Source organism: Chelmon rostratus, chromosome 18 (assembly GCF_017976325.1).
Source record: "Chelmon rostratus isolate fCheRos1 chromosome 18, fCheRos1.pri, whole genome shotgun sequence".
NCBI lineage: Eukaryota > Metazoa > Chordata > Actinopteri > Chaetodontiformes > Chaetodontidae > Chelmon > Chelmon rostratus.
The window spans coordinates 10,343,845-10,357,363 of NC_055675.1; the positions used below are offsets into that span (position 1 = coordinate 10,343,845).

Sequence of the window (13,519 nt, forward strand, 5' to 3'; positions counted from 1 at the left end):
TGCTACTGCTTTGAACACCTGCTAGTTGTCTAGCATTTGTACGCTCAAATCTAAGTGGTGTTGATCCATGCAGGTAGTTTTAGGGGTTTTTGTTGCCAAGATTGTCCAATATCCACTGCTGAGAATTTTGCATTTTTTGAAGTAATGTCAGTTATGCTTGTTTGTTATGTTTAGAGCTTTTTTTAAAAAAAATCCCTTTCCAGAAGCAGTGTTCCTTATTTCATTATGCCTTCATGTTGTCAGAGGCTGAAACCCTTTGTGCTATTGGCTAGCTGAACCTGACCTCTGACCTCCTGTGGGGAGACGAAAGAAAAAGGATGAATTTCTCCCTCATTGATCAATAGAACATTAAAGAACCATTCTTAAATGGTAGTGACCCTGCTGGCTCAGAACAGTAAATATATTACATTTACTGTTTGAATTGCTTTAAATATTAAAGGCTCATGAGACAAAATATGAGTCTCTTGCTCTTTATCATCACACTCTTCTCACCCAGAACGGTCAGAAGCAACAAACCATGTTCACTGTCCGCCGTGTACCCCAAGCATTCACATTTAATAACATCAAATGTGCTCTCTGGTTTTGAAGCAGCCCCCATAGTGTGATTGAAGATTAGTTAATAATTCAGAGTTGTTGGAAGCGTTGTAAGGGGATGGTGTTCTTTGCTGTTCGCCTTCACAGCTGCATGGGGCCTGCCAGTGACAGATGGCTCGGCCCATGTGGAGAGTCTGGTGCCAGTATAGCCCAGTCGAGTGATTGTGTGTGTGTGTGTGTGTGTGTGTGTGTGTGTGTGTGTGTGTGTGTGTGTGTGTGTCTTTCTGTCTCTGTCTTCATGCTCTTCTTGTTCTTACTCTTTGTCAATCTCACTCGCTCATTTCAGTGTGTGCTATGAGCAGAATCTGCTCTGTGAGGAGAACGGAAACAAAGGATTTTTCAGGTTTATGTGCGTCCATCAGTTGGTTGTGTGTATTGTTACTCTAGCCTTAAAAGAGTGCTTGGAAACGATGCGATTTAATTGATCGTTTTTGAGTTATCGGCCCATTAGGTTTAGCACAGAATGTGGTCCGTTGCGTAGTTTTGTAAGTCGTCCCTCTCCTGATGCTCCGCTGCAGGGTGTCCAGGTGTTGTCGAGAGATATTTTAAGTTCCCTGCATGAGCACAGTCCCCCTCCCTGCCCGAAGTAGTCAGCTAGAGGACAGCTTGGTGCTACCTGTTGGAAATCACAGCAACAGCAGGACATTGCAGCCATTCTGTGCAGTCTATCAGATACCAGCTGATCCTGGGTTTGTGGAGTCTGTGCTACAGTGTTTCTCTTGGATCCATCCTGTTGTCTACTGTAGAAACATTAGCTTATTATCCAGTACGAGATGCTAACAGATCTGTCAAATAGGATGTAAGATCTAATCAAAGCTCAGTGTGGAATGTGAGGATCACTTATGAATGGATGGAAGATCAGTGATTTTACCACATGTTTATTCTCTCAGTAGACTTGGTTTTTTAAAAAAAAAAAAAAATTGTATTCCTATTTTCCAATGTACACACAATTGTCAACTTTTCCCATTAGAGTAGCGCAATAAGAAACATATTGCAGAGCTCCGACAAAAAATAATTTCATAATAAAAATTCTGCGTGATCATTATATCCCACTTATCTTGTGCGAAGTATGACTGCATATCCACAGCAGCGTCTGCTCGGCTGTGATGTTACTCTGCCAGCTCTCATGCTGTCTGTGCTGAGCATTGTAAACAGTCTGCTCAACAAACTATGCAATGACGACAGTGGCTTGTAGACTGAACTTTTACATTTGTATTTTCTGAGTTGGGACACCTTTCTTTCAAGGTGATCTCTCCTGACATATGAATCCCCTTTTAAAACAACTTTTAATTTGATCTCATAGGTGGACTGACAGAACTGTTTAAGTGGATTAGGCTATGTGACCTTTATCTCTCATTGCAAGCATCGATCCGCAGTAGAAGTGTGTAAATTCAAAGAAAACAGCATTTTAAATGTGCAGTTGCAACAAAAGACGGCTAAAAACCAGACGATCATAGCTGCTTTCTGCCTTTGTAGGGCAGGATAGCTGTTTTTTTTCCTGCACTATTATTCAGTGAAGCACATGTCAGAAATAAATTCTTCTAATGCCCATGTTTAGTCACATCAGAGCGTTGTGGTGTTTTCTGACATCTTGTCTTTTTGTCCAACCAGAGCTGCCAGAGAACTGGACAGACACCAAGGAGACTCTGCTGGAGGGGATGGTGTTCAACGTGAAGTACCTGGGTATGACCCTGGTGGGCCAGCCCAAAGGAGAGGACATGGCCTCGGCCGCCATTCGCAGAATTGTTGCCACGGTGAGTCACTGGTACCGTTCTGACCCATACAGCCTGATAATGTAAGTTATATTGACTGACATTTTACAATCACTGCTTGACAGATCTTGCCTGCTATACCTGAATTTCATTAGAAGAGCTGAATACAGTTCATATGATGTGCAGATATTTGCAAACAGCTTTGCATGAAATTCTGTAGGCAAGGTCAACACCTTCAGCAGTGACGTGAAATTTCAAGAGTGACATTGTGAAGATTTCAATTACAGCGATGCTTTTTATAGAAATTCTCTTGTGGATTTGTGAAATTACAGCCTCAAACTGCAGTGCACATTATCTGAATGACTAGTAGGGGAATACTTGTCAACTTTAGTTTAAATCCATGTTATTCTGATGACCCAGGACAATATTTCTTCAGGATTGCCATTTGTGATAAATTGGTAATTTCTTTTGCATCATATTTTCAGTATGAAAGGGAAACTGAATTTGAAGATGCTCTTTGTGCCAGTAACTCAATCAGTCAGAGCTCAGTGAATGTATTTTCATGGCCAGAAAACCATTGTGGATGCTGTCATAATGATCCAATTCAGTGTTCATGCATCAGTGTGGCCTGTCAGGACAGACAGTCTATTCTAGGAAAAAAGTTTACACTGAAATGTGTAAACATATTCGACTTCCCACTAGAGCTACTTTTAAAGTGAGTGATTTGTGTCTTTCACCCTCACCTCTGTCTAATTCTCGTGGCGTGTTGTTATACTTAGGTCATGTTTATATCAAGTTCAGTATGTCTGCATGGAAACTACTGCTAATGTGGGATTATCATTGGTTGCACATGTGCAGCAGTCAGATCAGAGACATTAACATTAACAACTCTGAGCCATACAGGGGATTTCTGAGCACGGTTTTCTACATCAATTCAGAATCCTGTCAGTTTTCACGAGACTGTTTTGAAACAGTTTTAAACAGACTGTTGCATCTAAACCAGTGAATTCGTAGACATACAAAAACCCCAATTATCTGCATGTTTTTCTACATTATATTCACATGTCCTCCTCTCATTTTTATTTCGTGCTCACACACGTGCGCACCTTTTCACCACCAATAAGAATGTCTAATCTGTCGGAAGGGCTTTCTATGCAGAAAGAAAAGCCTGGCACAGACAGCCTAATCATAAACCTCCCACTTCTCAATTAGAGACTGAACCGAACCTAATGGCAGGATTAAGATTCAATTGATTTACACCAGGACGGAAGAAGCAACTCGGTTGTCTCTGTCTGTTCCCTTGGAAACCAATCAACCTGAATGGGATTACTGAATACATTTGTGACATTTCCATTCGCTATATGCTCCAGTCAGACATGATAAGACAAGAGCGAGGGACCAAACGTATAGAGAACGGCTCAACTTGGCGTATCTCAAGCTGACAGATTTTGCCTTGTGGCACGACACGAGTAACATGACAGAAGAAACGGTGGTTGTTAGCACTTCCTACATGAATGAGCTGCCACAGCACCCTTTCCCTCCCGATTATAATGGCAGTTTCCCACATTGTAAGTGCTGTGGTTTTAAGCTGAATGCGCTGTTCACATCTCCAGGGCATTTAGCTCTCCTACAGCAAGCCACGCCGCCGTTGCTGTTGTCCTTCAGGAGTCCTTGTTTTTGTTTAAGTGAAGATTCCCCTCCTTTTCATCCTCAGCTTCTCTTCACTGTCAGACTTTATTTCATCTCCTGCAGAAATGAAAGAGTCCTCCTGCAGGGTGAATGTAGAGATGTCCAGTAAACGATGAAATTAAATTTTCCTTCTTTCTTCTTTTCCCTCTGTATTCCACCTCAGTAACTCTACTGATTCTTAACCTGATATCATTTGGGTGTGAAACTAAACTGCTCTCATTTGCTGGCTAATTGCATGGCAAGGAGGTCATTGTCTTCGTCAACAGGCGCTCTCACAGACCGCAAGCTCAGCACTATGGCCGTATTTTCTGCAACTCCAGATGGAGCAGAGCGGCAGGGGGAGTCTATGGCTGCCAGCCCGACCTCGAGTGCTCATTCTGGGCTCCACATTGCAGCGTCCCTCCCCCCGTTCTGTCACCTTTTATAAATTCCCCACATTTCTGGGACAACACATGCAGGCTGCTGAGTTTTGCTCGGTGGTCGCATTTGAGACTTCTTGCAGTTTAATCAGAAGTAAGATCTCCATACCCGTGGCAAGATTTTTTTCTGTCTGATTTTAATGTCTATGTGTGTTTTTATTTTTCATACCCACAGGCCAGAGCCAGTGCTAAGAAGTTTCGGAAAGTAACTTTGACAATCTCACCGAAAGGCATCATCATCACAGACACAGAGACTACAGACCTCATAGAAAATGTCTCCATATACAGGTAAACAGATTTTAAAGAGCAGCCTCCATAGTGGTTCAGCTAAATGAAACAAGCTCTCCAGTGGAGTGCACATTTGTCCCGTACCAGACTTTGCTTAGATTCCCACTGGATGCAGGTATTTTTTAGCAATGCTGGCTGCATGTCTTCATGTATGGGAGTCTGTTCATCTGTCTGTCTGTCCATCACCCCGTCCACCCTTTTAGCCCAGCCTGAAACATCAGCAACTGGATGGATTGCCATGAAAACTAATGACTTTGGTGATCTCCTGACTTTTTCTGGAGCCCAACTATGAGGTTTATGTTTGTGGTCTTGAGTGAAATATTTTGACAACTGTTGCGTTAAATGGCACAGAATTTGGTACAGACATTCTCCCTCAGGATGAATTCTAATTACCTTAATGACTCTTCATCAAGCACCACCGTCAGGTCGAAGCTACTCATATCCAGTACTCAGCTCAGCTGCACTTTGTGTTTAGTGCTAATCACTTACTGTTACCATGCTAACACGCTGTGAACACGAGCATTTACCTCAGCCAATATCATGCATGTAGACTGAAGATTTTAATTCAAAAACACTGAATTAGTGTCTGAAATTATGGAGGAACCGGCGGAGTTGCAGGGCTAAGTCAGACCAGCACTATTTATTTACCATTCAAGACTCAGCTATTTTTAGACTGTCACTGTGTCAAGCTATTAACTGTTCAATAGAAAGCTTATTCAATGCGAATGCTTTAACATGCTACATGTGACAGTGGCCTCATTAAAGACTGCTGGTTCATGCGAATGATTGAAAACATCATACAAAACATTGAGAAATGTGACTTAAATGTTCATGTAGTTACCTCACAGTTAAAGCCTGACTTTATAAGGATGGATGAGCAATATCACCTAGATTATTATTAAATGGATGGTTAATGAGCTAAATTATTGCGATTTCATTATTAAACAGTTCATCAGCTATGCCTAACAGTGCTGATAATCACTCATCTGAGTCCTAAAAACAAAGACGTGGCTTCATCTGGTATACCAAGAAACTGATATCCCCTATGTAGGTCACTTTCCCCTCTGTCCATTTCTAGGCCTCCTTTCACAGGATTGAACCAAGCTCAGAGCTGCTGTGAGCCTCATGTTTGATCAGTTTACCCAGAAGCCAATACTGGGAGGGCAGGAGGGGGGTGGGGGAGTCGCTGGCAGGTGTCTGTTACTGTCTCTCTGTGTCAGTGAAAGCTAACCTCAGCACCATTCCAGGTTTTGCTCTAACAAATCAGCGAAGTGTGTGTGCGTGTGCGGACTGTGATGTGTTTGGCTGGCTCCCCTCTCTGGATATCATCCTGTAATATAGACTGGGCCTGGTGTCATCCAGGATTACAGTCTAAATATCATATGGCTGGACTGTGATTACAGAACAGGCTGTGATAAAGACGGGGGCCGTGCGTGCGGGAGGATTCATGTGGATGGGGTGTGTTTGCGTGTGTGTGTACGTGTGCGTGCGCAGGTCCGCATCCCGTCCCCTCCTCATCCACCTTATCAGCGGTAACAGACCACAGGCACAGCCTCGTCTTTGATCTCCTTCTCTTCTGGCCTTATCTTCCCCTCCTCTCCTTCCCCCTTTCCTTTTCACTATCTGAAAGAAATTGTTCTTTTCTGCTCATATTAACATAAGCAGAGCTCTGAACGCAGCAATATGCGCGACTAATTGCCCTCTTTGAAACTCACGCCGCCATCTTTGCCAATACTCCCAAGTGATGATACAGGAGAGATTGAGTGGCCACATGCAGAGCTCGGGTTGACTGAGGATTGATTTATCCCCTTTGTGAGACCCCACCCCCACCTCCACCTCCTTACAGCCCCTTTCCCCTCTTGCCCCTCCCTTCTTGTGTCTTATTTTAGTTGTACATAATCCATTTATTGGCCAGGAAAGCTAGTGAAGGGTGAAAGGAAGCGGAGTGTAGATGTAAGAGACTGCGTCCAATCAGACTGTTTATTGTGCATAACAAATAAGGGAGAGAAGAGTTGGATGCACAGAGTGTATGTGTGCACATACTGTGCGTCCATGCTTGGATGGACATATGAGCATTTAAGTATGCACCTCACACGGTAAGGTGAGTGTGTATGGAAATGTGTGTGTTTCTAGAGTTAATTGCGTATTCACACTTAGTGAAAGCGGGGCCGTTTCCCTCAGGGAAGCTTAGTGGAGGATAGAAAACAGACAGGAAGACCTTGTGCATCGCATTGGAAACAGGATCCTGGCAGCCATGACCCTCCCACCCCATCCACCCACACATACCCACACCCACCCTCACACACACAAACAGTGCAGTATCACCCTGCATCTTTGCATTTAAGTTCTTTCACAACCTGATGATTTACAATACACCCAATTAGCAGCATCAGACACTCAAATTATATGATCATGAGCTTGATCTTCCATCATGATCAAGTCTGCCTTGTAGTGCTGCTATAGGTGTAACTGCTGGCAGGGGTCAGGTCAAGGACTAAAGCACACAGGAGGCTGATATTGTACAACAACAGTAAAGCTCATTTTGACAGTATCAAATGACTTTTTTTTTTACCAAACTGGGTATCAAAATGTAAAGATGGCAGAATTTTACAGATGGAAACAGGAGCTTAGACGTAATGTTGATTTGATGATCCAACATGCACTTACTGTTCATTTCACAGGAACAGTCAATAATGTTGAGAAATTAAAACAGCCCAGAACATCATTGGTACCCATCTACTGAACATCAGTGATGTTGGCGAGGTGAGGCGCCTGCACAGAGCCCAAAGCATATTAAAAGGATATTAAAAATACCCATCCCAGCCACATCCTGGCAAGCGATACAGAAGTTTCTTCCACCGCACCACAAGACCTACAGGGCAGCTTCTTTCCTAAGGCTGTGAGACTCCTCAGCTCCACACAATCCTTCACACTCCACCATAAATAAAAGTTCTCTTGTGTAGCCTAACTTGCATTTTCACTGTGCAACCCTGTCTTGTAGAATGACAACTGAACCTAGAAGTAACCGTACATTTGGATTGCAAAAGTCCCCCGTGATATCTAATTGCATGTAATGATACTGAGGATTTTTGATACCAGAGCCAGCAAGTAACTATCTTAGCTTAGCATGAAGATAGAAAGCAGAAAGAAACCTTTAAATTTGATGGGGGCAGGCTAGCTGTTTCCCCCCTGCTTCCATTCTCCATTGGAGTCTCCTGGCACGGGTCCATAGTTAATGTGGTCATGACAGCAACACTGATCTTCACATTGAACACCACTGAAGGGAAAACGATTCCAAAATGCCAAACTTCTATATCATAAAACTTTGCATCAAAAAAAGGAAAAAAGCATTAAACAAATTTTAGATTTTATAGTAATTTTTAGGGATGCACAATAACTTTTTTTTAAAACCGATACCGATAACCGATAACTTTCAGCTCCTAAAGGCCGATACCGATAACCAATAACACACACATATACCTAACATCATGACATCAATACCACGAACAAAACCAAAAACAGTTTTGACTCTTTAAATGAAGAGATATTTATTTTCCAATGAAAAACTATTGGTAAGCCTCTCAAACATGTTCTTAAAGCTATCAAACAAACCTATTTGATATCTCACATCAATTTAAATAAGGTGCATTACTTACTGATATAGAAATAATAAAGGCCCCTTGAAATGATGCAAATACATGCATCAGGATAACAAACTGAAAAAGTGCATTCCAGAAGTTTACAAAAAATAAATATACATAGAAAATTAATGCACTGGCACAAGTAAGATTCAAACATTTCTATTTAAACAAACTGAAAAAGTGCATTCCTCAATGACAACAAAAATAATGCACAGTGCATATCGTACTGACAGAAGTTAGAAGACGTGTGTTCCTAACAGTCAGACTAAAGGGGCAATCCCTTAATGTACCAAGCTCAATAACAAATCGCCATCTGATTTGAGTGGCATAATATGGAGCATTTTGCGTACATTATTTTTAATTTGTTTGGAGAGGACCCAACACTTGTCTGGAGAATGATGTCCCCAGCAAAAAAGACGAGAAAAATAAAGAACAACGCTGGACCGACAGCAGGAGCGATATTAAGACACAAAAGACTTGAGGACGCAGAGATTGACCAGATTGAAGCCGACAGACACGAAAAAAACACCAAGAGAAACACAGCATGGACGATCGGTCTGCTAAAAGACTGCTGAGTGGAAACAAAACTGGAGACAGATGTTTTAATGTCTGACGCTGAAAGCAGAAATCAGCTGATGCAGGACTTTTATCCATCAGTCTGAAAAAATAGCGGTAAACCAAACTCTGTCTCCAGCTACGTCTCTCTCAGGTCTGGGATATCCCGTCACTTCTCCACATTTGACATGATTTCGCTGAATAGCTGTAAAAAAATAAGTTTTCCTGCCGGCCTGCGCACAGTGACAGGCGGTTGCTAGGCAACGTACGTGTTTACTTTCAGAGCCGCTGCGCAGTGAGAGCGGTGACAGGCGAGAGTAGACTCATTTTAAATCAATAAAATATGTTTTAATCAGTATTTTGTGTCACACTATTGAATGCTTTAGTAGTAAGCCGTGTTCTAAGCGGGATAACGTATAGTGAGCAGTTTCCTACGGAGAAGCGTCGCGTCGGGCTTCTATGTCATCCTGAGGGAAGATACATGATCCCTTACTTAGACTTATCTATGTAAACAAACTGAAGAAGGGCAGTCAATAGTAAGTCAAGCACCATCACGTCCATGATTAAATCTTCAATAACCTTGGCCCGTGGGTCATCTTTGGCAAATTTCTTGGACTTTTCGAAAGCCTCGCCGTCGCGTAAGTCCCGGTGGCCTCTTTGCGGCTGCCTTGCTAACGTTAGCGTCTTTAGCAGGCCGGCCGTCCTCATACGCTTTCCAAACTCCGTCAAAGCGGTGGTTATGTTTCAGGTGACTGATCAGGTATTAAAGCTCGTGCAATTTCTCGCTCCTAATGGAACTCGCTTGGATCATTTGTTACGAAAGACCAGCAAACAATCTTCTTCGGAAACTTTGAAGAAGTCTGAACTCTGTTTTCATAAGCACGCTGTGCCGCATGCTGCATTCAAGGTGTAACGTACATTCCCCCGTTCCCTCGTTTGCCAGTCGTTCTTTCGGCCTATTTAAGTTCATGTTTCTATTTTTTGTGTGTAACATGCCATCACACACTGACATGACACGGTGACATGACACGGTGACATCACACACTGACATCACAGGTCAATTTTTGACTTTACAGACAACACTGTGACATCACAGATCATTTAAGTTCATGTTTCTATTTTTTGTGTGTAACATGTGAAAAAATACTGCGAATATTAAGTCAAGTCAGCAACTAGCAAAATTAGGACCGAGTTAACGAGTTGTTTTCTGGCATGAGGGGGTATTCTTGATTTTTCCCAGTGAGAGAGTTTTTCTGATTATGCCAACGTCACTTGAACGCAGCATTCACTGCAGGCCATTCGGGTCTCATAGTGGGAGCGAGACACTGCCGTGCTGACAAAAACATATATGTTATGTCAGAGATAACACAGTGACATCACACACTGACATGACACACTGACATCACACTGTGACATCACATCACACACTGACATGACATGGTGACATGACACGGTGACATCACAAACTGACATCACACTGTGACATCACACTGACATCACACACTGACATCACACTGTGACATCACATCACACACTGACATCACACTGTGACATCACACTGTGACATCACATCACACACTGACATGACACGGTGACATCACACACTGACATGACACGTGACATCACACACTGACATCACAGGTCAATTTGTGACATCACAGACAACACTGTGACATCACAAACTGACATCACACTGTGACATCACACTGACATCACACACTGACATCACACTGTGACATCACATCACACACTGACATCACACTGTGACATGACACGGTGACATCACACACTGACATCACACGTGACATCACACACTGACATCACAGGTCAATTTGTGACATCACAGACAACACGGTGACATCACAAACTGACATCACACTGTGACATCACACTGACATCACACACTGACATCACACTGTGACATCACATCACACACTGACATCACACTGTGACATGACACGGTGACATCACACTGTGACATCACATCACACACTGACATGACACGGTGACATGACACGGTGACATCACACACTGACATCACAGGTCAATTTTTGACTTTACAGACAACACTGTGACATCACAGATCACACTGAGTAACCACGGTAACAGGGTTTAACATGAAATATTTCCAGTTTATCAGAAGTGAAAACTGACAGGAAGTGGTTGTAACTTCTTTACATTTGATCTGCAGCTCAGTTTCTGTTTCTGTAACTCTGTCTCCAAGTAATCAAAGTAAAAAATGAAGTGCTTCTTTTCCAACATGTTAAAATAAACCTTCTGGACGCTGCAGCTTCACATCAGAATTTAAAACTGACTCAGATTCACTTTGTTCATTCAGGTTTGGTAAATAAACCGCTACTGATTCATATTCCGACAAGAGCTCTCAGAGAGCGAGCAGCATATCAATCGCCATAAACATGCAGGTCAGAAAAGGAGACCTGGAACTGCAACTGGCACTCCGCCTGGTAATGATGCTTGTTGCTCTGACATGTCATTAGATTTGTGAGAGATGTCTGCAGGATCACTGAACAGTGCCTGTGTTTATTTTGACATTTTCTGTTTGTTCGCACATTTGATGTTTTCACCATTTTGCTTTTGATGACTACGTCCCTGCAGCAAGAGCAAAGTGCATCTTTTCATTATTGCATGTATGTCGGGTAAAAAGTTGAACCAAAGTAGTTCATTGTTGCATTAAAGAGCATACCTGCTTTATTCAGTGTATATAGAGAATTTGAGGCTTTGATGTACGAAGTTCTATTGAGGCTTTGTACTGTAAATATTTAAATATTTCCAATGATATTCCCTCTCTGGCTCACAAACACCGGTGCTCTACACAGTGAGGAGATCAAAGGCTTGCGGTCCACAGAGCCCCTTTGGAGATATGATGGAGACTGACAGCTCAGCTTCTGTTGTTCAAGCTCAGTGAAAACTCTGCGATGCTGTCAATTATTTATTTATTTTCCCTGTTGTTGTTTCAAGCTGAAGGCTTATTCCGTGAATGCGATCCATTGTGTGGCACATTGGCGGCAGTAATTAAAATCCTTTTTTTTTTTTAAATACCAGTTGTCTTATAATGAGTGAACTCTGCATGCCCAAAGATTTTTAAAAGACCTTTGTACACAGACACGTTCATCACACTCCATGTGTAAATCAAAGCTTAAATGTGTATTCACTCCAATGAGCTGCCTTTAGAGATTTGTATTAATGCCACATGGATACCATTTTATAATGAACAATTTTCTGTTAACCATACTGTATAATATGCATGTATCTGTGAAACTATTGCTGTTGACAACAGGAGATTTCATAATTTCCATACTGGTAACATCGCTGCTGTAACATCATACACAGTTCACAGTTTAAAATTGCAGTCATACAGATTCTTGCTGATATTTATTAGGGGACATAGTCTACGACAGGCGCTGCGTGTGCACTGGCCTATTTGCTCATTTTCCTTATGCTTACAGCTGAACGTTCTGGGAGATTTAACAACATACTGTGAACAATGAACAGCTTCTCTTGTTGAAATGCATTTCTAAAACTGTCACAGAACTTCTGGGTATCTGTTCTACAATGTGTAATAAGAGAGAGGAGTCTGCAGGCTTTGTATCTTCATCTGACTGTCGATGCTTATTTAAAACCTCTGTGGAACCTTTATTTACACGCTCAGAGTTTTTTAAACAACTTTTATGCAAAGGCCTCACAGTGTTCTTGTGTGTGCACACATTTTAATGACAAGACCACAACGGCTTACTAGTTACTGATTTAATTACTATTGATTATGTTGCTTTTGTTATAGCGTTGCTAATGCAACAGTATGAATCATTGTATAATGTATTACTTCGTAATCATTAATAATTTATACAGTTATTAATATTATTGGAAAACAAATTAAGAATCAAAGCACGCACACACAGCAAGATCCAAATCTATGGAGGCTGAAACAACATCAAGTCCTCATAAGAAAAGTGAAATTAAGGTTGCGCAAAATTTTCTATGGAGAAAGCAGATATATGTCAATAAGATTATAATTAAGTTTATATTGAGCAGTTAGAGTGCTTTGGTTACATCACGCTTGTTTTCCAAACTTAAATAGGTCAACTCTTTCAACGTTTTCTCTGCTCATTTTTATGCAATTAATGCCCAAGTATAAGTTGGAGCACGGGAAGAGAGGGGGAATATACAGAGCCGGGTGTCCTGGGCATTGCGATGTGGGTCATGCATCATGGGTGCAAGCCAGCAAACAATCTGAGAGGGAAATCCGAAAGCTGGTGATTTTATGCTTGCTGTTTGATCTAATACATTACTTCATTTTTAGTGGCCCTCTCGAAGTGGAGCAGCAGATGAGTGGCTGCCAGCTGCAGATCCCTTTTGTATACAGTGTACAAGTTAGTGTAATGACGACAGATTGTATCCACACACCGCTTACTGCAGTCCTCCCTCACTGATGATGATGACATGCATGCGGAGAAGCTGAGTTTAAGTCTAATTGAGATACGATGATGTGATGCGTTCTAGTCAGAGAAAAACCACAACCTCAGTCCGTTGAGTTCTTCTATACCTGACATAATGAGAGTGATCTTGTCCTTGTGCTGCTGCTTATAAAGGTGTCTGTTTACTT

General features: G+C 42.0%; 1 protein-coding gene across 1 annotated transcript in view; it reads left to right on the forward strand.

Annotated features, from left to right (window-relative positions):
• si:dkey-71h2.2 (low density lipoprotein receptor adapter protein 1) overlaps positions 1–13,519 on the forward strand; it is a 46,161-nt gene that overhangs the window by 20,569 nt on the left and 12,073 nt on the right. Inside the window, exons 2-3 of the mRNA XM_041959158.1 lie at positions 2,206–2,348; positions 4,590–4,702. Of these exons, the coding sequence (XP_041815092.1) occupies positions 2,206–2,348; positions 4,590–4,702 (256 nt within the window). The remainder of the gene's footprint in view (positions 1–2,205; positions 2,349–4,589; positions 4,703–13,519) is intronic.